General features: G+C 41.0%; 1 protein-coding gene and 1 long non-coding RNA gene across 4 annotated transcripts; both read right to left on the bottom strand.

Moving 5' to 3' along the window:
* Positions 1–1,670: 1,670 nt before the first annotated feature.
* Positions 1,671–18,919, bottom strand: LOC5521468 (fibroblast growth factor receptor 3). 3 transcript variants are annotated; one of them, XM_032366635.2, is made up of 15 exons: positions 18,765–18,919; positions 14,743–14,992; positions 8,036–8,317; positions 7,922–7,954; positions 7,396–7,689; positions 6,831–7,187; positions 6,019–6,552; positions 5,759–5,869; positions 5,416–5,603; positions 5,214–5,336; positions 4,904–4,974; positions 4,326–4,366; positions 4,014–4,110; positions 3,419–3,524; positions 1,671–2,999 (listed from the first exon to the last, which is right to left on the bottom strand). In XM_032366635.2, the coding sequence occupies exons 2-15, from the start codon at positions 14,840–14,842 to the stop codon at positions 2,652–2,654; spliced, it is 2,685 nt and encodes an 894-aa protein (XP_032222526.1). In that variant the 5' UTR covers positions 14,843–14,992; positions 18,765–18,919; the 3' UTR covers positions 1,671–2,651. The 3 variants fall into 3 exon arrangements, with proteins under 3 accessions (XP_032222526.1, XP_032222524.1, XP_048585038.1); XM_032366633.2 differs by lacking the exon at positions 18,765–18,919 and adding an exon at positions 15,279–15,440; XM_048729081.1 differs by lacking the exon at positions 18,765–18,919 and adding an exon at positions 15,065–15,209.
* A 1,251-nt stretch (positions 18,920–20,170) lies between these two features.
* On the bottom strand, positions 20,171–26,166 carry LOC125567968. Its single transcript, XR_007311948.1, has 2 exons — positions 26,027–26,166; positions 20,171–21,779 (listed from the first exon to the last, which is right to left on the bottom strand). It is a non-coding gene; the product is annotated as an uncharacterized LOC125567968 (long non-coding RNA).
* Between the last annotated feature and the right edge of the window lie 950 nt (positions 26,167–27,116).

The following is a 27,116-nucleotide window of genomic DNA, read 5'->3' as shown; positions in this document are numbered from 1 at the left end:
CACTTAACCGTGTGTGCATCACTTAACCGTGTGTGCGTCATTTAACCGTGCGTCAATTAACCGTGTTTACGTCATTTAACCGTGTTTGCATCACTTAGCTATGTGTGCGTCACTTAACCGTGTGTGCGTCATTTAACCGTGTGTGTGCGTCAGTTACTGTATGTGTACGTCATTTATCCGTGTGTGCGTCATGTGACCGCGTGTGCGCAACTTAACTGTGTGTGCGTAACTTAACAGTGCGTGATTCACTTAACCGTGTGTGCGTCATTTACTGTGTTTGAGTAGTTTAACCGTGTGTGCGTCATTTGACCGTGTGTGCGCAAGCAAGCGTGGTATGTCTATTGTACGTGTATTTGGACTGACATGCGATGAAAGCAAATGTATACACATTAATAGTATTTTGTGATTCAAAGGTTCAGAGAACCTTTTTCCCTTTTTCTTTGCTACAATTCGGGTTATTCTAGTGTTTATTATTTTTACTTTGCCCATTTAGCTTCAGATGCGAATACACCGATTGCTTTTTATCCTTTCCCTAATGTATTCTTGCCAGCATTTGTTTCATATTAGACTCAGAGTTAAGGGGGCGCAAGATGGTTGGTGCCTCACACCCTTGTTTAAACAAGTCTTGATAAACCTCAAAATCTTACGAAATCTGTGTACCAATTAAGGCTTATAATGAAGGCAAAGGTTTCTCTTTTTTCCAATATAACCTGGTGAAATCTTTCCTGTGCCTTGCAAGCATCAATTCATTACAAAGCATTTAGTGCGTACGCCACCGATTGCAAATTACGAAGCCATTTTCAGAAGAAACATGAAGTGATTAATCTTGTTCTTAAACGAAAAGTGCTATGCCTTCAAGTAGTATCAATTCTCTCTATTTTCTTACCTGGTTTGAGTTTAAACGCTGGCGATTTCAGGTTCCTTGTGACTTACCACGTGAAACGTAAGACATGTCCGCTCGTGCAAATTTGATACAGGCAGCCCTGGACCTTAAGGTTATCTCCCGAAAATAAGACCAGAACTCGTACCTCAACGGTACGTCATTATTGCCTCTTTAGACTGACAGCGCCGGGTAAAGGAGGGGGATGAGGCTGGCGGGGACCAGGTGAACACTGCCACCCTCACCCTACAAGGATTTTTAGAGGAAATGTATGGAAGCTACCTGCCGCCATGTGCGAAATTCTGGATCAAACCCTGGGTTGACTGAAATGTTTTGAGTTTCTTGAAACGAAAATATTGATGTTGTTTCACCTTGGACATTACTCACGGAATTTACAAGCTTGTCGAAGATTTGTTACGAAAGAGGGTGCGCGTTTCCTGAGCTGTTAGAATAATACATGGCTGTCAAGATACTCGATATTGACAAGATACTCGATAAGACTGTAAACTCAGCACTTATGCTATTTTTTTTTATAAAAAATATAAATGATTGTATTGTCGATGGCATTAGCCTTGGCATCGCGTACGGCGTACACATTTGTGCGGGCGATATTTCACTAGGCGACCAAAAAGGGCTTGTTATCTTCCATACGATAGCTGAACTCCCCCCCTCCCCCCTCCCCCAAGTAAATCCTGGCGGGTTTAGCCATTTGAGTAGTTTTTTCTTTTTTTTCCCGACTTCCTGCTTACAATGATTTGATTTAAACCATGAAATCATTATACACCATGCAGCAGGTTGGCAGTTTTTTTTATTATTATTTACGACCGTCTACCGAAATAATAGTATTGTTTGTTCTTTAATATATTTATGGGATCAATTTTGATCCCCTAATCATTTATTATTTTTCTACACCCCTTTATTCATCGTCAAATGTCTAGCCCATAGTTGAAATAATATGCTCTTTGCCTATACAAATATAATATTTAATAGATATCTCTGATTGCGGATACCGCAACATTACACTTCTACAAGAACACATTGACGTTTACGGAAATAATGGCGCCGCGCCTTGTGCCGTTTATTTTCAAGGGTTCACGGTATCTTGTTAGGATATTTTGGACACGATCTTGTTTTCCTATCTAGCTGAGTGTGGTGCACCAGTTTACATTTCGGGAATATTTTATATCAAAGACGGTTTATTCCATTCGTTTTGCTAGGCGCGGCACCATCTTTTCATGATTATAACGATGTGGACTTGCATTTAAATTGTAGAGGATTGCTAATTGGGAATCCTATATTTGATGTGTACAGCGAATTTAACAAAAGCTAGCTCCATAGTGCATAGTCCAATCCTCTTATCGTGCTGCATTTAATCACAGTTATCTGTCAAAATAGTGTAATCAATGATTGGAGGAGGGGCGATTTTCACTAGGCAAAAAGCCTTTACAGCTGAATTCTGCAGTAGTGCTGACTTCCTTTGTTAACGGCTGCAATAGCTTGAATGTCTGTTATTGTTATTCAGTATATACTTTGCTTCATTTACTGGCACTCATTTTAGAGTACTGTTTTCACCTGGCATTTCAATATAGAAATGACGTCTGGTTCTCCATAGAATCTCCGCAATGGTTACTAGATCGGGTATCCCCTACGAATGCGCGGGAGTCATTCATCCTTCAATACACGTGACTGTGAAGAGACAGCGATCTTGCGGTTGGCGATTCTCCGTTATTTTCCAGCCTTCTGAGAGACGTCTAGTCCTCAGCACCATGTGTTATACATCACTTTGTAACGCTGGTCGAAAATAAACGGACTTTTTCCCCTCTATAACTACCTCTCGCGAGGACCCTTCAAGTCCAACTCCAGAGTCCCTCTGATCCGTATTTTCCCTACATGAACAACTATAAGTCACTTCATTGGTATCAACGTTTGTAGTATGAGATCCTCTACAGTGCGGGCCGTGCTTGGGCTCGTGATTGTTCATACTCGTCCAAATATTGTCAGTACTCTCGAATACACTAGAACTTAGAGATTCACGAGGGGTCGGACTAGATTCGGAAGAAGGAGGCGTCTCTATTGGAGCCACCGGATTGGACAGCGGGGACGTCAGATCGAGGTATTCCTATAGAATTGGAGCAAATACAAAGATTAGAGAATTAGACAGCTAAACAATAACCAGCCTTGAAGGAAACGGATTAATAGAATGGACCAAGCATGTAACTCAGACATAGGAGGGTAACCAACTCTTATGAAGAAAAGTAGGCTATCATTAGAAATGGAATGTACATACGTAGTACTAGGCAGAAGCACAAAATTAAAAGAGAAGAAATTCATCTTTAATGGCTGTGTTTTGCTTAATGCAATGAAAAATTAGCTTATCTAAGTAAGGTAATGCGAGATGGTCACCAAGTGTACCAGGCATCTGGACTTAATACACTATAATAGCAGTACCATGTCATCAGCGCGCAATAACTTATGCGTGGCAAGACGTCATAATTTGAAAAAAAAAATAATAAGTAATTATGATGACGTCATGCTAACCTGTTCAGAAAGCGCTGTCAGTTTCGCGTCCATTTCCTTGACGATTTCAGCGAATGTCGGGCGTTGGTTGGGGTTCTCATGCCAACATCGCAGCATAAGAGCATACCTGCAAATGTAAAAACAAGAGAAATAAAATATGGCCGAGTATTCACTACTTATTAACGATCGAATTTATAACAAGTGTGGCAATAACAAAAATCTACGAATCTGTTTCGTCTTTTCCCACCCCTTATCCCGTAAGGGGATGGTTAGTATGATTGACGCGTTTTGTTGTTCAAACTAAATAATTGTGTGTAGTACTTGAAATATCATGATGGTTCCTAAAAAGTTCAAATCAACGTGGGTAAAAATACTGAGAGTACTACGTAAAAAAAGATAAGATTTCCGAGTAATCAATTTTTGAGTTATCCTATTCAGCACCGTAACAGGGGGTGGGGCAAAGCGGGCATGTTCCCCCCAATATTTTTAAAAACTATAAGAAAACGACCAGAAAGGGGCGTGACTGTGCCCCAAAAAATTTTTAATGTTTCTGTATTGTGCCCCTTCCCACAATATTTCGAGGCCTGCTACGGCACTGGTATTCCATTGTACTTACACGTCGTCCTGACAATTGACTGGTTGTTCCATACGATAGCCCTCTTTAAGCAGCTCAAAAAGCTTCCACAGAGGAATGCCGGGATACGGGGATCCACCTAAATAAAAGTTGAAATTGAATTTTGATCAGTCAAAAAGTAGAATGCCTATGAAGACGGAAAAATGAGAAATCAACAACAACAACATTTCTACGTTTCTTAGAAATCTTACGTGTCTCTTTAACGTAGATCAAGTACAACAAAGTATCAAGAAATATCAAAGACCGGTTATAGAAAACTATTACTTTTCAACCATACATGTTTGAATGACTTACCAAAGGTTACTATTTCCCACATCAGAATTCCATATGCCCACCTGTAGCAAGAATGCAATAACAAGGAACTTCAATTCATGTTGGATGAAATTGATTTTGGAGACGCTACTTTCCGAGAAAACGACCTTTCCCTTTCAACAGTGCTATTTTTCCTTTTTATATGTAAAATTACATCAAATAGGGAACTTTCGCTAAGAGATCACGTTACCTTTCTGAGTGGCAAATTCAAAACAAAAAAAAATCAAACAAAAAATCAGAAATGATCGCGACCGTCACACCAGAGAGCGACGACAAAATAAAATCTTTAAATGAAACTAAACCCTTTTTGAAAGAAAAGAACTTGGCTTTTTCGTAAGAGCTGAATAAGTTGCCTTTTGTTGTTGTTATTTTGCCGCTAAAAGACTGAGCGCGCGCTAGTTTGCCACCCAAACAGTCACGTGATCTCTTAGCACAAGTCCCCTATTAGTGGATTTTTGTTGAAACTTTCCCAGAGAGTGTGATGATTTTGGTGTGAGGTGCCATTGTATTAGTTGGTAGAGTTTTTTTTAGATGGGAGTGGAAGGAAACCATTTACTTACACGTCGCTTTGTGCTGTGTAGACGCGATCGAATAAGGCTTCCAGCGCCATCCACTTTACAGGTAAGCGGCCCTGAAAAAAAAAGTCATAAGAATCACTATATCGCGCATGCGTGCGCGGCTAGGGTCTGGCGTCTGGTGCGCATCCCTATTAGTTTTCTTACTTAGAAATAACCAGATGCTAATGAAATTGAATATATACCTGATCAACCCTTTTGCAATTCTTATGCCACACCCTTGTTACCCTTATAAAAGCGTCAACGAAACGTCCTTTTCGACATTTCTAAATTCAAGGATAACTTGTTAACTTACGTCCGTTGTTTTTCTGTAATAGTCAATGTCATGAATGTCACGGGCCAATCCGAAGTCCGCTATCTTGATCACGTGGTTATCTGAAACCAGCACATTTCTAGCGGCGAGATCCCGATGGATGCACTATAAAATAATAAACAAATAATAAGCTCATTGGGACAAATGCGCACAATTGAATACAAATCAAAAGTAGGTTTCTAACCTTTTTAGATTCAAGATATTCCATGCCCCGTGCTACTTGGTAGGAGAACGACACCAAATCGACTAGCTTGAGTTTCTCTCGTGGGGGCTCTGTCAAAGGATTGGCGTATTCGGGAATGGGTCTCCTCGCCCGGAGAAACTGCCGAAGATTGCCTTGGCTGGCGTACTCAACGACCACAAATAATGGCCCTGGGATAGAACAAGGGAAATATCAAGGACCTACACACTCTCGAGAGAAAAGACACGTAGAATATGGGGTAAAAGTGATATAGAACTCAAAAACTGTAGAAATAATAATAGCGAATGCAGGTTAAAAAGCAATGTTGTAAACCATTTGCTCTTACCCTTTTGCGTACAGGCACCAATGAGGTTGATAATATTGACATGTTGTCCTATAGTTTTCATAACTTCCATCTCTGAAACTAAGTCTGCTAATTCGTGCTCGGTGGCATCCTCTGTAAAACAAAAGAACAGTTGTATAAGATTGAAGGATGCGAAGCAACATGGTTGGGTTGGGTTGGGTTTGGATCTTGGGAAGTCTGTCTAATACTTTGTTTTTCAGGGAATGGGTTACTTTTGAAGCAATAGCGGGTAAATAACTTACCTTTTAACATTTTGACTGCGACGTTGCACCGATAAGGCATATTGGGGAGGCCAATAGCGTCTGCCTTTACCACCCGGCCGAACGCACCCTCTCCGAGTATTCCTAAAAGACTAATCTGACTCCTGTCTAGTTCCCATTCCTCATCCAAAGGAAGCTCGATCTCGGAGACCTGCGATAGATTGGAGCCGAGTCGAGACCGCATGCTCCGTTCTCGGGCTAACAGTGGAACGGTGGATCCGTAAGACGAGGTGCTTGTTCTCATAGAGTGGTTTCTTTGGAATGGGGAAGCCGGTTCTATGTTAGCGGTGGTGTATTGAATGTTCTGTTTGGTTTTGGGACCCATCTTGTGCTTGACGTAGCACCCGTAAGCGATGAAGATGAAGATGACGAGCGCGATGACGGATACGACGACTACTATGATGACGATCTTTTTGGTGACTCCGTCGTTCCTTGGCCTGGTCGCCTCTATCATGTGCGGAGTTATTGTCAGCTCTGCCTGAGTGTCTATCACAGTGGATGTGGTTGAGAATTGATCTAAGGACCAAACACACGAAAACTCAATCAAACAATAATTTAAAGCGCTATATCACAGTGTTATACTAGTGAAGAAAACATTTAGCATCCGGGGTCCCGTAAAAAGCTGATATCGACACTTTTTCATCTACGAGTCGCTCTTTATTATGGCGAGGAGTATTAGTACAATCATCATCATTACCTATAAACCATCGCCAAGATTAATAATATTTTAATCATCATCACCCATCAATCATATTATTTTAATCATCATCATATTTTAATCAACGTAATCATACCTTTGACAATCAGATATCCATTTTCAGCGTTGTAACCGACAGCATTACCAACAAGGCAAGTATATTTTCCCTCGTCCTCCTTTGACACGTTAAACAACGTGAGCTTGACTCCGTGAAACGCGAATCTGTGCTCACTTTTAGGCCTAAGGATGTGGTCGGAATGTGGAGTTTGTTTCACGACTTCGAAGCGAAGGGTGGTTTCATTGGAAGAGCCATTGACGCGTGCCGTGAACCACCGTATCCACTGGAAATGCGGCATCGAGTCACTCATCGCTTTACACTCCAATGTGGCATTTTCACCGGACAATACCGTCACATTAGCGATAGGCTGCAGGACAGGCTTGGCGCGAACCCGCTCTGTTCATAAAAGAATTCAATAAATGAATACCCAGCATCTGATATAGAATACATATCACGTGGCACGATAGGTAGTAGGGTGACTTAGCGCCAAAAATGGCTGTTTTGTGCACTTTTTAGTAGAAGCACCAAACTTGGCACATATGTCCCTTAGGTCGTGTGAATAACTGGGGGGAAGGAAGGAATCAACACGGCATACTGATTTTACCTCTGACGTCAACTGTGTAAGTGTGGTTTATCCATCCAAGTGCATTTGATACATTACACGTGTAGCGGCCATCGTCACTGGGAACTGCATCTCTCATGCTAAGCACATACTGGTAAGGACGAAGGGACAGCTCAACCCCGTCACGTTTTAAGAAAGGCTTGCCATTCTTCAGCCAAACCACGGTGGGACGAGGCTTACCGTCGGCGGAGCAGTCGAGTTTTAGGGAGTTTCCAACAGGCATTGCTATCAGGGTCTTTTCGCGTTTCAACTTGCTGACCGTGAACGTCGGGGGAGCTGGGCAGAACGCAAAAAAAAAAAACAGAAGAGGTCAGAAAAAAAGATAACAAGGTAGAAAGACGAAAAGCAGACGATTATGATTAAAGGAGAAGAAAGAGAAGATTGTAAAAGGAGAAAAAGAAAATGCGAGGGGAGAAATGAAAATGGAAGGGGATGGGCTATTAAGGTAGCAACAAGCAAAATCAAGCAAGTAAATCAAGATAAACGCAATAACAAGCCACCATCTTACCTCTGGTTTGATTCCCGGGATGCAAGGTTGGGGCTACAGGATACAACAAGACAGAGATGGCGTTAGATTAATCAGGAGTCACATCATTCGATAAAAGTACCTTTCAATACTTACAATCTACAGTAAGTGTGATGTTGGCGGATATTTCACCACACGGCCTCTTAGCAACACAGGTATACCGTCCACTGTCTTCTTTGTCCAGATTCTTTATCTTAAGGTATCTTAGCCTTTTGATGCGCATGCGCGAGCTGTGACTGACGCTCATCTTCTTGCCATCCTTGTACCAAATGTAATCCGTGAAGACGTCTTTCTGATCCAGAACCTGACAAACAAGTTTGACGTCCGTTCCTGCCGCTTGTATTGTAGAGTTCGCGGGCGCGCCACGAAACATTGGAACTAAAAGGGGAAAAAATATCCCTAATTAGTCAACATTATCTGCCTTTTTTTCGATTGTCAAAACAATCAGTCAGTTGACAAACCACGCCCACTCAATCCATCAAACAAAGGTCTTTATTTACTGTTTATCGCTTTCGTCTGCCAAGGTTACTGAGTGTTGCTCTGCGGGCGAAAAGAAAGCTCTAGGATTTTACATGATCCGCGAGGTGTGACAAGCGCAAGCGGAGTCACGCGAAAAACAGGAAATCACAAGACAATCCAAGGTCGGGAAATGGTTAAAATCCTTGTGCAGTATCAAAAGTAGCAAGAAAGTAGCAGGTAGTGGGAATTGATTCTGCCATCATCACTGAACTCGAAAATTCGTTTATCTACATTGCATAATAATTGATTCGTCTGTTAGGCGCCAAGAAAGAATGTACCAGTTTTACATTCTATAAAAATAACACTGACAAAACAACGCCTTAATATAATTGATTTATTTTTTAAAACAAATAAGAAAGTTAAGAATGAATTGTATTACTCAATGCCTATGATCAAGGCAAGTCCGCCATAAGTTTTCAATTTTTTATAGGAGCCGTCTGGGTTTGCCTCTTCATTTCCGGTTCACAACCCACGTTAGAAGTATATTTCCTTCCGATAACGGCGAGCCTATAATTTTACACTATCAAATCAAGCAGATGAGAACTTCTTTTTTAGTAAAGCTTTTAGTAAATATACATAGAATAATTTGAAAACTTGCTTATGATTAAGGAGGGCTATAGATAAAGGCTAATTTTGCTGTGACTCAATCTGGACCAGTAATTGTACTTTATTTCGTCCCCTTATTCCAAGTGCAATAGTTCCAGAGACTCGACCGTGGCTAGCCTGAGATGTCGAGAACTCGAAGCAGTTTGCGTCAGTAACGCTGATGCTACGGAACCAGGGTGTCCTTATATAACAAATATCTGGATGACAACTTGGCTGCTGCTGTGTCAGACACGCTCGAAATGTGCCCGAATTCCACTTGTAGTAACAAAAACTAATTCATCGCACACGCTATTTCCCGCACGTCCATTAGAAATGGATTATAACGTATTTGCAATAAATCTAAATTATTCTACTCTCAAAAACATTAGTATTCCATAATACTTCGTTGTAAAAACCTAAACTTCCGGATTAAGTGCGAGCTTTGTACCAAATAGCATTCTTGGCCATTGGGTCTTTTCTTTTGCTCTCTAAGGGTCCAAGTTTCACGGCTTTCACCCACCCACACGAAGCTCGAGCTATTTCAATGCACGCATTCCTGTGAAGCACGGAGGCTTAAACTTTCGTGATCGAAAAACCCAATGGAGTATAAAGTCATGGACATTTAACAAAAAAGAGAAACACTTTCTTTTCTTACGTTCACATCTCGCGCGTGCAGTTAATAAATATTACACGAAAAAGAGTAACATTTGAACGCTAATAAAGTATTATCTAGAAGAGTTTATTATCATTGGCCGACAACCAAAATGTGAACAATGTTTGGGCCTTTTGGGAAAATCTCACTTAAGATCGGTCTACACTTTTTGTGTAAGACTAAACAAAGACTCATTTCGAAGAACAGTGTAATGATATGCCTAATAATATGCCAAGAAACTGGCTGAGATGTCCTGTTAGGTCCCCTAAAGAGAGCCTTCCATATTTTTCTTTATTTGGCGCTACTGAAAAATGCTGGCATCTTTATATTCTTATCAAATAAACACTAAATCTCAGTTTAGAACTAGAACAATATAGTTGCTTTGCTGTGTTACTCAATGCGTCTGCCCATAGAGGTGCGCCAGAGAGCATCATTTGACAGCTCGAAAATCATGACATTATTTGATTTAGGGTTTTAATGAAAAGATACTTCCCACTTTTCTGTGACACTTTTGACAAAATAGTGGCAGAGCCGGAGATAGCAGGTTGAAGTGCAGAATGCATTCTCTATCGTGTTGGTCAAAGTTTATCTAAGTGACCATCAAACATTCAAATGCATGTCCAACAGATACCCACCATCATCTGTTGACAAAATCTACCTAAAAATAACTTTAAAAAACTCCAAATAAACCCACCAAGTTTAGAATGCCGAGATCATAATAGAGAGATGCTTTTATTTGGTGTTTGTGTTGTTAAAAGATATTGAAAATCTGATAACAGCAGCTGCTCCTGCCGAAGACAGGTGAGAGTTTATCAAGGACTTGTCACGTGTGGAAGATACGAGAGTGCAGCATAGAACGAATCTCGAAAACTATTACCAAAATAAAACCGATGCGATTATAAAAGGTCACAACTGAAACTACAATTTAAAGGTTCGAAAAAAAGGACAATCAATAAGGGATTAATAAAAAGAAAAGTACAACAAGGAAAAAGAACGAGAAAAGTAAAAGATGATGATAATGATCCCAATAATCACAATTGTACTTTGCACAAATTGCAATCGGAAGTGGCCGGTTGTGCTTGTTGTATTGTTGATCTGATAGGCTAGACACAAACAAACCTATTGAGTTGGACATTAACGCACAAGCTCTATCTTGACAAAATAAAAACTCCTTTGCTGAGACCTAATCGTGTTTATTTTTCCTTATGGTAAATGACCAAGCTTTTTTCATAAACATGGTACTCTTATAGAAACGTGCAGTGATGAATGAAATGCCGATAGACTGTTTTGCATCCTCGGACACGTGGACATTTAATAGTAGCATTTGCAGCTAGCTGAGATTTATGGAAAAATATCTTAATTAGTTTGAGATTACGAGTTTAGGCCCCTCAAATCCAGATATGATCCAGGCTTAAAGCAAAAATCTCTCAGTCCAAAATAAACTCACCCGGATTTGGCAAAAGCAATTAGCAAGCGTGCCAATTGAACAACAGATTACGCAAACCATTCATTTTCTTGCCTCCTAATAGAAGCTGAATGGCAATTAAATTTAAATCGGAGCTGCAAAGTGGACCGGTCGATCTTTGATCATGAATACGCAAAAGCTTTCTATACCCACTGCCGAGTGTGTCAAGATATAACATCCACCCTAATGCGAGCCAAGGTGGCGAACAACTACCAGCGAGAAAGAGAGCGTACATGCACAAACAAACCATAATGATTAAACTGAGACTATCAGTAACTCGTTAATTGCCGCAGTCTGCCATATGCCGTTTGCCTTGTTGTTGAGCTTATTGCCCCTGACTGGGAAGAGATCAATTTTTCATTTGGTTTCTAATCCTGTGCAGTCAATCATGGGCATAGCGTATCTGGCATATGTTTACTCAGTCAAATGCTGTCAAAAAGGTCAGTAACGTTCCAAGAATAGCAATTCTGTGCTGCGGGCAGGTTCGATTTCTCCGTGCCTGGGCACAACTCAAGACTTAACCAAAAACCAAAACTCATGCTGATCCTGTCTTGGTGTAACCTATTTGTTTACTTTTTGTCAGCTATCGCCTTGTTTCTAAGTAATAAAGCTCTGGTTGTTCAATATGAATTTTAGGAAGAAATTGCGCCTCAATGTTTTCACATTAACCTGTGGCTATTTCCAGAAAAGCTAGTGGTGAATCGAATTTATTGTCTTCTTCCCATCATCTTTCAGCATCCGTTTGTTATGCTAATTTGATTTAGGTAATGTTTTATTTACTTTCTTCTGTTTTCTAGCGCTAATGCTAGCTTATTAAAGATAACATCAAAGATATGTGGCCGTCTAATTATTATGCGAAAAATTTATGAAGTGTTTACTACACTTGAATCACAGATACTACTATGTCAAGCAAAGCAGGCCTATCTCCTAATGATTTAAACATAACATTAGTTGACAAAACAATTAATACATAGCCAAAAAAAAAATAAGGAAAAGACCAAACAAAAATCCCGTTTTACAATGTTTACAATTTGTACAGGAAGTGTAGCTACAGAAAAGCCCTAAAGCCGTGTAAATACCAAACTTGTGAATCGTAAATTTATTAAATGGACAAACCGCATTTGAACAAGAGGTTTTACGGGCGTGTGGACGAAACAATTGAGAAGAGGATCCACACAGAGTGTGATGAAGATTACATCCCAGCTCCCGGCAAATGACTCATTTCTGCCGCCTACTTTATTAGAATTATCCCGTGCGCACCACTTTGCACTTGTGATAGAATAAAAAGATATCACTTAAGGCTAGCCGCAGTCGAAAACACTTCCACTTGATATCATAACAGGCTAATTGAACTTTGCGCAAATCCTTTTTGCAATTAAATCACTGATTTATTCTCTTTCTACAGTGCGTTAAATTCGCAAATAAAAAAAAAACATCAACAACAAAAATAAACTGTTTAGTTCCTATTTTCCGAAAACAGCCTTCCTACCATGCCATCGCATCATATTCTAGTAGAGAAAGGTTGGCAGCGGAGCCTAAAGCCTTGTTATATTTAACGCAACGGGAAGGCTACACGAGATGCAGGAATTAAAAGTGATTCTCAAGGAAAAATGTTTCCAGCGCCATTGTAAAACGTCAGGTTCCCGACGCAAAAATCATCAAAAAGCAAATAATTACTCTCCCAGGGCTAGGCCAATAGAGGAAACAATGCCTTGACAGTTTACTTCCGAAAACAGGCGCTGCGTTCAAAATGTACTTTTACGAGTTTTCTTCAGTTACGTCAGCCGTAACTGTGCAATGAAAAAGCGCATCTTTCGGACCTGTTAGTTGAAGTCGTGGGAATTGTATGGGTATAGAGTTCTGCACTCGCGTGGGCTGATAAATGACATGAACGCCATTGCCTCTGCCACTAAAAGCCTTTTCTTTACCATTTTACAAGAGACTTACAAAGAAAAACAACACTGTCAGAATAATCAAACTCGAGTCTGTTGACCCTTAGGCTGTCGAGGGAGTCAAACTGATTCACGATGTGAAACAAGAGTCCACTTCGGATGGTTTTGTCTGAAAGACTTTATCCCACATGACTTTTGGAGGAGATTTTTGCTGACAGAAAGGCTTTGAATAGGGGATGGTGTTCAGGGTGGATAAACAGGGTGTAAATATTTGTGGTCTCACAACGATAAGGCAACGCTCAGTCCACGTATTTTCGCAAGTAGTTCCAATCTATAAAGGGACACGAGCAGAATGTTCATCTTCTCGAAATCGATCTCAGCTTCGTTAGGACAATAGAACGATATCAGATTACTTGTGGGCCACAGGCCTTTTGCTTTATCAAATGTACATGTGTTATAAAATAATTATAAACGAAGGTAGCTTCACTCGGGTTTGTCGGCATTCCAATTTCTGTCTCATTAGGAGATTCACAGAAAAGTATTGACGGTTCTATCCTTAATTAACGAGAGTGCCTGCTCCGTTAAGGCGTCGAGGTCCGTGTTTTAAGAGGGTGAAAGCTGTACGTAACACGTTTAGGCTAACGATCATATGTCATTCGCAGTAGTAGAACATGATAACGTATTACTCGACCTTCAGAGCATCAGCAGGAAGCGAGTAGCGAGATGCAAGAAAAAAAAGAGGTTCACATCACGTATATACTTTTGACTTGCGTAAAGAGGAGTCAACGCGAGTCGGGCATAAAATTGTTTACATCATTATCAATAACCATTGCGTAAGATTTTAAAAACATCATCATCAACAGTAACCAGCGCGTAATATTTAAGCGAAATTGATTTTTTACCAAACAAGTTATTACAAACGATAAGGAGTTTAGCTTAAAAGAAACAATGGCCGTGGTCACATATGAGTGGCTTTCTTTCACTCCTTGTTTTCAATACATGTATGAATCCTCTTGAACACAATTCGACACCATAACCGGTTTTGTGTCCTATTATTTGCGGCAATGGTTATACAACTGGGAATTGGGCTTTTAGTGACAGTTGATTAGTAATTTTGCATATGATATGCCTGATGAATTAGGAATAACCATAAGGATTTAGACAAGCATTGAGTCTTTTGACGGCCAGTTCATCTCATCATAACATACGCTAGGACAAGCCGACGTGAACGAAGAGTTAGCTTTGACCTCGCTTTGAACTAGCTTTACAGTCGCCGCGGTACGTCAGAGGCGGGTAGAAAATTCAAGATAACGGGAGTACATAACAGCGTGCAGTATCAAAGAGTCAATTAAACGAGTTCACTGAATAGCAGGCATCAAGTGAGGGAGTTAGAAGCGTTGTTCGCAATACACCACACGCAAAGCTAACGCGATAAACCTTCATACTACAGAAGAAATATAATTGATTTTCAATAAAAAAAATCACTTTCTCGTTCTATCAATAGTGTATCAGACTTGATCAAGAGAATATCTTAATTTGTTAAAAAGAAATTACAGTAATGGCAGTTATACATGATTTTATATAGTGTATACGATAAACGCATTCCTTTGATACAAATATCATAAACTCCTCCGTAAATCAAAGATCGCTAGATACGCTGAGAACTGAACAATAACAATCAAAATTTTACCTGAGCAAGTTGGCTCCGCCGTGGACCTCTCGGTGATTAGAGCTAGCAATGCGGCGAGCAACACGCCACCAGTGAAACGGCGTGCACCCTGACTGAACATCGTCCAAAAATGCGGAATTATCAGAAACTTGTTAACAACTGGATAACCCAAGTCCGCATGAGAGCATCATCATGTTCTGATTGCGTCCCAAATTGCCCAAGACTTGATTGAAGTTCTTCTACTAAGGATTATGTCTTCTTTTCTCACACTCTGCAGAACATGAATAAACAGTAGAATGAGTGGAGCCTCTGAGTCACGTTCGAGGCTGTTTACACTGTGTACCCTTGGCACTGTGGGACGGAATAATTCATGATTCTCACGAGCTGGCTGTGGCACCATTGATGTGTCAGATCGCCATCTCGTGTCAGTTTAGTCTGGCTCTAGATAACTAGTGTCCTAATTCTGCTCTCTACGCATTCTTACTCATAGGATCGTATCATGCGCGAGAATGACTCCTCTTCCTGTCAAAACCACAAAACAATACAGCCCGACTCACCCTGTGTAGAGAATAATTCTGCTAGGGAACTGAACGCGCGTATAGCTCGAAAAACTCTGATCACTACCCTCGATTACTGCGTTCCTCTTGATTCAACGTGTCTGGTTGAAAAACGGCGCGAGTTTGAAAGATCCGTAAAGTTGAGTAACTTAGCGATGGATGACCTCAGGCATGATGTGTGTGATGGAATGAACAATGAAGCGCGATAGACCAGAATTAATTAGGAATACTTTTATTGACAGTTTTTGACAGGCCTAGTTACCAGGGCCTCTCTGGAGGTTTCCGGTGCTCTTGGAGCTGACTGAAACCTTCTATCATCGCATTCCCTCGAAATCTCTGCCAAAAGGGAACGACTGATGATGTTTTGGTTCGAATGAATCGACTAAGAAGCGAGCGAAAAGGCGACAGAACATGTGTGTTTGTCTATTGCCGGACAAGGCTTTCTTTTCTCTATTTTGTTTAGACGTTGTTTGTTCTTCTGTGGGATTCTATTGGTCCGTGTAAAGAGGATATTAATAGAATTATCCGTGGGACAATAACCTGTGACGTCACATTCATTCATCTCGATCTCTCGCCCCGACGTCTCAAACAAACCCTGAGATTACCTCAGCAGTGATCAACAGAGCAGAGCCCTCACAACACAAAAGAATTTGTGATCAAAGCCAATGAAAAGTCTTTATAGGGATCAATTATACGAACACTTCAAAACGAATTTTGATCCGGGACCGGCCGAGCTCTTTCGAGCGGACCAATCACATTTCAATACAAATAATAAAATAATTGCCGCCTCACTCCTCAATCCTCCCTCCAGTAATGCCTTTTTAACAAGTTGAAGCAATTATGCGCGTTAAGTAATACCTTTTGTTCTAGCCGTGTAAGAGAAATTAATGGCATCTCTCGCTAAAGTTACGCCTGGCCTTGTAAGTGTTTGTGCAGTTTTGTGGCGGTGGTTCTCTCGTGCCTGTCTTAAGAGTTCAATGTTGTTTTTGCCGAGTATGTCAGGATGACGTACAGTGTTTTCGTAACCTCTCCATGATTTGGAGTCTTTTCAGTTTCTTTGGTATCTGATTAAAGAAGGTGTGTATTCGGCATTCTCAGGCTTTGACCGTAAACAAATTAATCTGAAAAGATACTTCGAGGAGGTCGTTCAATATCGAATTGTTGAATTCGTTGAATTCTTCTTTTTACCAAAACACTCCGATTGCGTGTTCTACCAACTTGCAACTGCATTCAGATAACGAGCTTTTTAGGGTTTCGCTGTTGTGCCATTTGCAAGACTATAGGGTTTGTTTTCATTTGTTCATCAACTTTTATCCATCAGTTTGTCTACAACAACTACAAATAGTAAGTAATTAAGGCGGGGAAGAGAGATGCATGAGCTTAATGGGTCGCAAAGTGCTCCTAGACTGCTTGCCTTATAACAATCTATACCAGTTAACAGTTTATAGTTAAATTTTCAATGGCGCAAAGGGTACGCCTAAATCTATTTACCGAAACTTCTATTAAAAAATATATTAATATATGTTTTAGCATATCCTATGTTAATTATGTTAATTATCTTTCTAGCCGTGCTGCAAGTGCATTAGACCGCCTGAAAATTATAAAGAATAACATGCAGTAAACTTACTGGTTGCGCACCTGAAGTGCAGTTGCTTCCTATCACCGTGCAAAATTCGAATACCTTCGGATGACCTGTCACAGATTTGGGGGAGGAGGGAAGATAGCCCTGTGCTAGTGGCGAACACCTTCCCAACACTTTTATACCTACCTACCTATCGGACAAGCCAGCGCGCGCATGCGACTCAACCAATCTCTGCACCACTATGTGGCGCGCAATTTGAACGAGCGTGTATTGAACGCGCAATTTGAACGAGCGTGTATATACTGAACGGGAGTGCGCGCGGTTCACGTGAAGAGGCCAGAACCTCAAACTATATCCTCAAGCCATGGGTTATTTATTTTCCATGATGTCTTTTATTGTCTTGGGGATATGTTTATTAAGAGTGTTGAGAGTTGTACAATGAATCTATAATGGTGTGCGGGCTCGCCAGGATATGCGTCTGCACGCGCGACATGACCTTTTCATACCATCTGAGTCAACAGTAAAGCACGCAAAGGCCATGCCTGTACTTCTTACGAGTGGCCCGGTCTGTTCGGAAATATTAACAGCTAATTGGTTAATTTAAATAATTGATTCGATTACGCAAGCAAACTGAAATATTACCTCTTTCTAGATACTGTCTATAAGGAAAACACGTTTTGTAATGTTACTGTTACTTATTGTTCGCGAAGCCAGCTCGTTCTTTCTTCGCGAAAATCACGCCAGAGGCTTATACGTTGCATGCAAATAAGCCATTATTTATCACCCTCCCCCCCCCCCCCCCCATCTCTCTGGAAATTCGTCAACGTACATCATTTTTGCTGAGATAAGTGGAAAAAGCTGTTAAAAACCTTGACAATCAAGAGTTTTCAAAAAGCAGTTTGCTATTCGAAAGAAATTTTGGCGGGAGTAGAACATTTTTAATGGTGTTTATTAATTGCCCTTTTGTTTGACCTTTCTCTGTCTAGCTTTGAGTATATTTTGCTAATACAAATTTCTAATTATATATAATATTAATTTTTGTTTTGTTAAAAATCATTTATGATTTTGTTGTCTTGGTAGAGTTGCTGTATGGTTTTGAAAAATTACAGGGCTCTAAAGGGGTTTCAGATCCCTTCCCATGTTCTTTGTTTCCCAATTCCGTCTTCTGACTCAAATCCCGTTTCCGTTCCCGTTCGCGGTATCCCAGATCCAGATCCCGTTTCCCGGCCTGAAATCCCGGTTCCACTTTTTACTACCCCTCCTCAGGACCCTACATTTGGGACAGCTTTGTTAAATCTGTCAGCGCACCATCGAATGGGAGCGTGCGCTGACCCAGGATCTTGTGCTTCATTAATGCATTCTGATAAAGTGCTAAAATGCTAAAGAATCCCGCGCGAGACTCTATACCCACGATAAAATACTGCTTATGCTAGGGTATAGATTCAACTAAAAAAAAAAGCGTTAGTAACGCTCAGAACAGCTCTACTCAAACAAAGGGCTCCCAGCAATTCACAGCAACCTTTTTATCCGTTTGACCGCAAAAGATAAACGGGCCCTAGGACCACCAAAATGCTCGTGAACCTTTACCCCTACTTTTGCTTTGCTTAAGTCACACTCTGTTGTGGTTTTAAAACGCGTTAATCCAAATTTGAAGTCGTAAATAAAGACCTAAGAGGGCCAAGGCTTGAACCCCGAGGCTAAATGTGTAGACAAATAATCCACACAATTTTAAATACTACACCTGGTGGTTTTTATGGTCTTCGATAAAACCTCATGTTATCCTGTTTAGGACTATTTCTTTTTAAATTTGTATAACTTAATTCTATTTTGGTTTCTGACTCTTGCTATCTTAACCTAAACTCAATATTTAGTATAGTATTACCAATACTAAAACTGGCACTTACCTTCTAAGCCTTTCACCCACGCCTTGCCGAAGTTAAACTATTTTTACTTGGAATACAAGCACTCGTGTACCCCTTAAGAAAACAAAAAAGGATAACTATCCCCACGAGCGCACGAGAGAACTAGCCAAGCCTTAACTCACCCTCAGCTTTAGCGAATATAAAGATACGGCATAATCTCTTGCCCCTTTCAATTGAAAAAGTAATTTCCTCTTCCTGTGATTAAAAAAGCATATAGTTTTCACTTCCGGTGCCTTGGAATGCTCATCTAACATTTGGCTGTTGCTGGCTCTTTAAATTTTAAGTTGTGCGTTTTTCTGTCGTGTAAGGAATAAGACAGAGCCCGATGAGTTGTAATGTTAACTAGGTTGTAGGAGCGAAATAGTTTGTAAGCTCAGTCATTAACTAAATGGCGCGAAAGCCGTAGCGCGGTTGTCAATTAACGCATAACATGCATAAGTTTATATGCCCGGACATGCTTCTGTTCTGAGTAACTGATAAGTGGCCTTACAGAGATCCCAGCGTTCCCCTCAGACTTGATGAGAGAATAAGTATGTTAGATAATACTACACTAGATACTTCAAGCGGCGGAATTTCCGAAAAGGTGTGAGTGCAGAACATCAAGAGATGGTCTGTCACCGTTAGTCAGATCTAGAGAGAACGAGTTGTAACTATACGCGAGTGAAGTGTGTATTACAAGGCGTGGGTTCCTGTTGTTGATGATGGAGAGACAAGTCATGCATTGATTACTTGATAGTCTGCCCTGGATGGAGAGGTATGTCAGGTATTACAGGGAAAGCTCGAAGGACGCTAAGTATAGTATTCGCACGGAGCATGAATCGGCGTGTAGCGTGTGGCTAATTTTAGCAGCAAGCCCGTTCGTCTGGGTGCGATTATCGACTGCTGAAGCGTCAACTTACAAACTGTAGATATTAAAGATAACTCATGGCTAAAGAACTTTATTAAAAAGACTGACTTGCCAGCATTGTATTGTCAATGTTTTATATATTTTAGATGCAATCTGTGCAATGTCTGCAAGTTATTTCTCATTCTCAGAGCGTTGATTTCCGGAAGTGATTAAGTACGTTGAGCTCAATCCGCGTACGCAGCAAGTTAGCAGAAGACCATTCACATTTCACCAGGACTTTTATTAAATCGGGCAAACACAGAACAAACCAGTCGAATGATCAGAATTTTTAATTGTTTTTCTAGCTTAGCTGGGCAAACAAGCACAAGACCTGTTAGCCAAGATTTAAGGAGCTCAATGTTTATCAAAACAAACACGAGGACTCTTGAAAGAGGATAAGTGTTGCAAATAACTATCATAAAAACAAATACAAACAAACAGCTATTATATTGGTAGTGTTCTTAGTTTAACAAAAGACGCGGAAATCATTTCAACACCATACTAAGAAATGTAATATTTAATCGCATTAGAATATTAATAATAAGATGTAACTACATCGTAAGATGTATAAGTAATTTAATGACAAACCATTTCTAGATGGCCTTGGGCCTAGTAATGCGAACAAACTCGTGAAACGCACATATGAGAAGCACATGTAAGACTGGCCTTACGCAAAGTATGTCAACGCAACACGGGGTATTGACCAAAGCGCTTAGTCAAGGCAGCATAAATCCTTCTAATCCAACCAGACACCGGAGCACAATCGAACTATCCGGACTTTGTATAATAGAATGTGAGCCTTTCGTGAGCCAGGGCGCGGTCCCTAATGGACGATAATGCCCGGGAGGTTTTAGTTTAGCTATATTAAACTTTCAGCACATATGGAGTTTCGCGTCCCTTAACAGGTGACAAAAAACAGCGCACAGGAATCGACTTGTTTGGTAACAGGAAATATTAAATGATACTTGACCGCCACGCGTCCTGTCTTAGGACGAGAACCAGCCACATGTGAGCAAGTAATGCACACGCGATGACACTTCTACTGACATACGGTGCAGCTTTTATTTAATGAAGCCATGATAAACGCACTTACGCTGGGTATTTTAGCCAGAATGTGTTTTCAGTATCGAAAGCAAAGCTTGTTTACGTTTAAGTTTAATAACATCATACTATCCCCATTCGTCAGTATTAATGAGAACGTATTTTCTATAGCGCTGTGCGCGTCCATTCATTCTAGGAAGAAAGTAGTGGGCGTCCATCAAAGGTGGGGAGATTAATGCGCGTCCTTCCATCCTCGAGAGTAGAGCGCGTCCTTCCATCCTCGAGAGTAGTGGGCGTCCTAACTTTCTAGGGAGCAGTGCGCGTCCATCCATTCTAGTGAGTAGTGCGCGTCCATTCTTTCTAGTGAGTAGTGCGCGTCTATTCTTTCTAGTGTGTAGTGCGCGTCCATCCATTCTAGGGAGAAGTGCGCGTCCATTCATTCTAGTGAGTAGTGCGCGTCCATTCTTTCTAGTGTGTAGTGCGCGTCCATTCATTCGAGGGAGAAGTGCGCGTCCATTCATTCTAGTGAGTAGTGCGCGTCCATCAATTCTAGGGAGAAGTGCGCGTCCATTCATTCTAGTGAGTAGTGCGCGTCCATTCATTCTAGTGTGTAGTGCGCGTCCATTCATTCGAGGGAGAAGTGCGCGTCCATTCATTCTAGTGAGAAGTGCGCGTCCATTCATTCTAGTGAGTAGTGCGCGTCCATTCATTCTAGTGAGTAGTGCGCGTCCATTCATTCTAGTGAGTAGTGCGCGTCCATTCATTCTAGTGTGTAGTGAGCGTCCATCCATTCTAGGGTGGTCCGCGCGTCCATCCATTCTAGAGAGTAGTGTGCGTCTTTACATTCTATGTAGTAGTTTAGGGAGTAGTGCGCGTCCATTCATTGTAGTGTATTGCGCCTCCATTCATTCTAGGAAGTAGTGCGCGTCCATCCATTCTATGGAGTAGAGCGCGTTTATCCATTCTAGTGAGTGGTGTGCGTCCATCAATTAAGGGAGTAGTGCGCGTCCATTCATTCTTGGGAGTAGCGACGTCCATCCATTTTTGGGTGTAGTGCGCGTCCTTACATTCTAGGGAGAAGTGCGCGCCAAGATTTAAGGAGCTCAATGTTTATCAATATGAGGTTTATCTTAAAAGAGGATAAGTGTTGTAATAGCTGCAATGAAAACGTATACAAACAAACAACTGTTATTTCGATAGTTGTTGTTAAAAGACGCAGAAATCGTTTCAACACCATGCTAAGAAATGTAATATTTAATTGCATTAGAATATCAATAATAAGATGTAACTACATCGTCAGATGTATAAGAAATTTAATGACAAGCCATTTCTAGATGGACTTGAGCCTAGTAATGCGAACAAACTCGTGAAACGCACATATGAGAAGCACATGTAAGACTGGCTTTACGCAACATGTTTCAACGCAACACGGGGTATTAACCAAAGCGCTTAGTCAGGCAGCATAATCGGACTATCCGGTGTTTGTATAACAGCATGTGAGCCTTTCGTGAGCCAGGGCGTTGTCCGTAATAATGGGCGATAATGCCCTGGAGGTTTTACACTTTTGGCACATGTGGAGTTTCGCGTCCCTTAACAGGCAAAGAAAAACAGCGCACACGAGTCGACTTGTTTGGTAACAGGAAATATTAAATGATACTTGACCGCCACGCGTCCTGTCTTAGGAGGAGAACCAGTCACATGTGAGCAAGTAATGCACACGCGATGATAGTACTACTGACAGACAGTGCAGCTTTCAATTAATGAAGCCATGATAATCGCACTTACGCTGGGTATTTTAGCCAGAATGTGTTTTCATTGAAAATTGCTTACATTTAAGTTTAATAAAATTATGCTATGCTGTGCGCGTCCATCCATTTTAGGAAGAAAGTAGTGGGCGTCCATCAAATGTGGGGAGTAGTACGCGTCTATCCATCTTAGAGGTCAATGCGCGTCCGTCCATTTTAGGAAGAAGTGCGCGTCCATTTATTGTAGGGAGTAGTGCGCGTCTTAACATTCTAGTGAGTAGTGAGCGTCCAATCATTCTAATGTGTAGTGTCTATCCATCCATTCTAGTAAGTAAAGCACGTCCATTCGTTTTAGTAAGTAATGCGTGTCCTTACATTCTAGGGAGAATTGCGCGACCATTCATTCTAGGAAGTAGTGCGCGTCCATCCATTCCAGTGAGTAGTGTGCATCCATTTATTCTAGTGTGTAATGCGCGTCCATTCATTCTAGTGAGAAGTGCGCGTCCATTCATTCTAGGGAGTAGTGCGCGTCCATTCATTTTAGTGTGTTGTGCGCGTCCATTGATTCTAGTGTATAGTGGGCGTCCATTCATTCTAGTTTGTAGTGCGCGTCCATTCATTTTAGTGTGTAGTGCGAGTCCATTCATTATAGGAAGTAGTGCGCGTCCATCCATTCTAGTGAGTAGTGCGCATCCCAGTAAGAGTAGGAGTAGAGCACGTCCATTTATTCTACTGATAAGTGTGCGTCCTTACATTTAAGTGTGTAGAGCACGTCCATTCCACGTCCAGTGTGCGTCTTAACATTCTAGTAAGTAGTGAGCGTCCAATCATTCTAATGTGTAGTGTCTATCCATCCATTCTAGTAAGTAAAGCACGTCCATTCGTTTTAAAAGGTAATGCGTTTCCTTACATTCTAGGAAGTAGTGCGCGTCCATCAATTCTAGTAAGTAGTACGCGTCTTTACATTCTAGGGAGTAGTGTGCGTCCATCTATTCTAGGGAGTAGTGCGCATCCATTTATTCTAGGGTGTATTCTGCGTCCATCAATTTAGGGAGTAGTGACCTCCTATTCATTTTAGGGAGTTGTGCGCGTCCATTCATTCTAGGGAGTATAGCACGTCCATTGATTTTAGGAAGTAATGCGTGTCCTTAAATTCGAAGGAGAAGTGCGTTTATTCATTCTACGGAGTATTGAGCGACCATACATTCCAGGGAGTAGTGCGCATCCATTCATTTTAGTGAGAAGTGCGCGTCCATTTATTCTTGTGAGAAGTGCGGGTCAATTCATTTTAGTGAGTAGTGCGCGTCCTTACATTCAAGGGAGTAGTGTACGTCCTTACATTCTAGGGAGTAGTGTACGTCCTTACATTCTAGGGAGTAGTGTACGTCCTTACATTCTAGGGAGTAGTGTACGTCCTTACATTCTAGGGAGAAGTGTACGTCCTTACATTCTAGGGAGTAGTGTACGTCCTTAAATTCTAGGGAGTAGTGTACGTCCTTACATTCTAGAGAGTAGTGTACGTCCTTACATTCTAGGGAGTAGTGTACGTCCTTACATACTAGGGAGTAGTGTACGTCCTTAAATTCTAGGGAGTAGTGTACGTCCTTACATTCTAGAGAGTAGTGTACGTCCTTACATTCTAGGAAGTAGTGTACGTCCTTATATTCTAGGGAGTAGTGTGCGTCCTTACATTCTAGAGAGTAGTGTACGTCCTTACATTCTAGGGAGTAGTGTACGTCCTTACATTCTAGGGAGTAGTGTACGTCCTTACATTCTAGGGAGTAGTGTACGTCCTTACATTCTAGGGAGTAGTGCGCGTCCTTACATTCTAGGGAGTAGTGTACGTCCTTACATTCTAGGGAGTAGTGCGCGTCCTTACATTCTAGGGAGTAGTGTACGTCCTTACATTCTAGGGAGTAGTGCGCGTCCTTACATTCTAGGGAGTAGTGTACGTCCTTACATTCTAGGGAGTAGTGTACGTCCTTACATTCTAGGGAGTAGTGTACGTCCTTACATTCTAGGGAGTAGTGTACGTCCTTACATTCTAGGGAGTAGTGTACGTCCTTACATTCTAGGGAGTAGTGTACGTCCTTACATTCTAGGGAGTAGTGTACGTCCTTACATTCTAGGGAGTAGTGTACGTCCTTACATACTAGGGAGTAGTGTACGTCCTTACATTCTAAGGAGTAGTGTACGTCCTTACATTCTAAGGAGTAGTGTACGTCCTTACATTCTAGGGAGTAGTGTACGTCCTTACATTCTAGGGAGTAGTGTACGTCCTTACATTCTAGAGAGTAGTGTACGTCCTTACATTCTAGGGAGTAGTGTACGTCCTTAAATTCTAGGGAGTAGTGTACGTCCTTACATTCTAGAGAGTAGTGTACGTCCTTACATTCTAGGGAGTAGTGTACGTCCTTACATTCTAGGGAGTAGTGTACGTCCTTACATTCTAGGGAGTAGTGTACGTCCTTACATACTAGGGAGTAGTGTGCGTCCTTACATTCTAGGGAGTAGTGCGCGTCCTTACATTCTAGAGAGTAGTGTACGTCCTTACATTCTAGGGAGTAGTGTACGTCCTTACATTCTAGGGAGTAGTGAACGTCCTTACATTCTAGGGAGTAGTGTACGTCCTTAAATTCTAGGGAGTAGTGTGCGTCCTTACATTCTAGAGAGTAGTGTACGTCCTTACATTCTAGGGAGTAGTGTACGTCCTTACATTCTAGGGAGTAGTGTACGTCCTTACATTCTAGGGAGTAGTGTACGTCCTTACATACTAGGGAGTAGTGTACGTCCTTACATTCTAGGGAGTAGTGTACGTCCTTACATTCTAGGGAGTAGTGTACGTCCTTACATTCTAGGGAGTAGTGTACGTCCTTACATTCTAGGGAGTAGTGTACGTCCTTACATTCTAGGGAGTAGTGTACGTCCTTACATACTAGGGAGTAGTGTACGTCCTTACATTCTAGGGAGTAGTGTACGTCCTTACATTCTAGGGAGTAGTGTACGTCCTTACATACTAGGGAGTAGTGTACGTCCTTACATTCTAGGGAGTAGTGTACGTCCTTACATTCTAGGGAGTAGTGTACGTCCTTACATTCTAGGGAGTAGTGTACGTCCTTACATTCTAGGGAGTAGTGTACGTCCTTACATTCTAGGGAGTAGTGTACGTCCTTACATTCTAGGGAGTAGTGTACGTCCTTACATTCTAGGGAGTAGTGCGCGTCCCAGTCATTCTAGGAAACATTTTTCGTCTCTTCATTGGCAAATCGAACAAACTGTTTCCAAGATTTATCTCACCAAACATATTCTTAGTATGTTTCTCCATCTTGATTTCATAGATGTTTTCGAATCTATATTATATACTTATTTCCATAGCTCATTAATTTACCAAACAAACAAGTTCATAAGCAACATAAGTTCCCTGCAAGCGTTGTCTCAGTCTAATAAACAGTAATCGAGCCTTGTTTTTATCAATTTAAACTTCATACGGACTTTCTAGGCTTGAATAATGGCATAGCATTGTCTTGCTGTTGAATAATAAAGAACACAAAACTTCTATGTATTCTACTAACCTCTTTGATCTTAGTGAATATCCTCCACGATCGTCGTTTGACTTTTTCATTAGAATGCTTGTATTGATTTTGGCCTTGTGGTCGTGTCGCGTTGTCAGTTTTACTAATAGTATATATCCTTTGCATGTCTCACTCCTAATTTCTTCGTGTTTCTGGATAAAATTGATCTTTTGAATTTTCTTAAGGGCTACTCAAAACCATTATATACACAGGTGTATCTCGAGTTTAGTGTTTATTTATGGAAAGTTAAGGAGTTTAGGAAATTGTGGATACGAGCTTAATATTTTATTTATGGATTCGTAAAACTTAGAAATACTAAAGATAGGAACAAAATAATACAAATTTCATCCAGCAAAATTTATAGAAACTCATCTGGGACTACAATCTGTGGTTTAGTTTGTGTTTGTTTGTGTGTGTCATTTTACTGTTTGCCTCAATTTTCTGAGAATTTACAGTGAGATCATAATATTGTTACACCTGTATCAAAGTCATGGAGAATCGCACGCACAATCTAAACACATAGGTTCAGAAATTTTGGGGACAATTTCCGGGCCACTTAAAGTGCTTGAGAAAGTATATACTCAATGATTTGAATGATTAAAAAGGAAGAAACAGGAGATGTCGATTTATTGTAAGAGAAGATTTGCTAGAGCCCCGAAAGACCATTTTGGAAAATGGAAAAGCATAGCAAAGTGATGATGGTGGACGTTTGTTATAGTCTTTCAGATGGGGGTTTGCGCGTCCCCTTTCGACTGCTTGAACGCCCTAACACCCCCTTCCCCTCCCCATTCGGAAAATCCTGGCTGCTCTTTCTTCACGCTCTGTTTCATTCATTGTCAACGATTGTCCATGACAATTAAGTACATATACCACTAAATTCCGCTCTAATACAGTATCTTGTAAAATAATAATTACTTGGTGTATAAGTCACATACCCAAAAAAACTAAACCTAATGTCTACTAGGCCAGTACTCTGTAACTAACGTTTTGGCTCCTTTTTGGCACATAATTCATTTTGGAATGTATTATATTTGACTCGTAGAATTGTGACATCCTCTATAGAGTTTTCAACTGAAAGTCTATTTAATCA

This window comes from Nematostella vectensis, chromosome 6 (genome assembly GCF_932526225.1).
Source record: "Nematostella vectensis chromosome 6, jaNemVect1.1, whole genome shotgun sequence".
NCBI classification, from domain to species: Eukaryota; Metazoa; Cnidaria; class Anthozoa; order Actiniaria; family Edwardsiidae; genus Nematostella; species Nematostella vectensis.
Note: the sequence above shows the minus strand (reverse complement) of the source record. Positions and strands in the feature narration are given on the sequence as shown.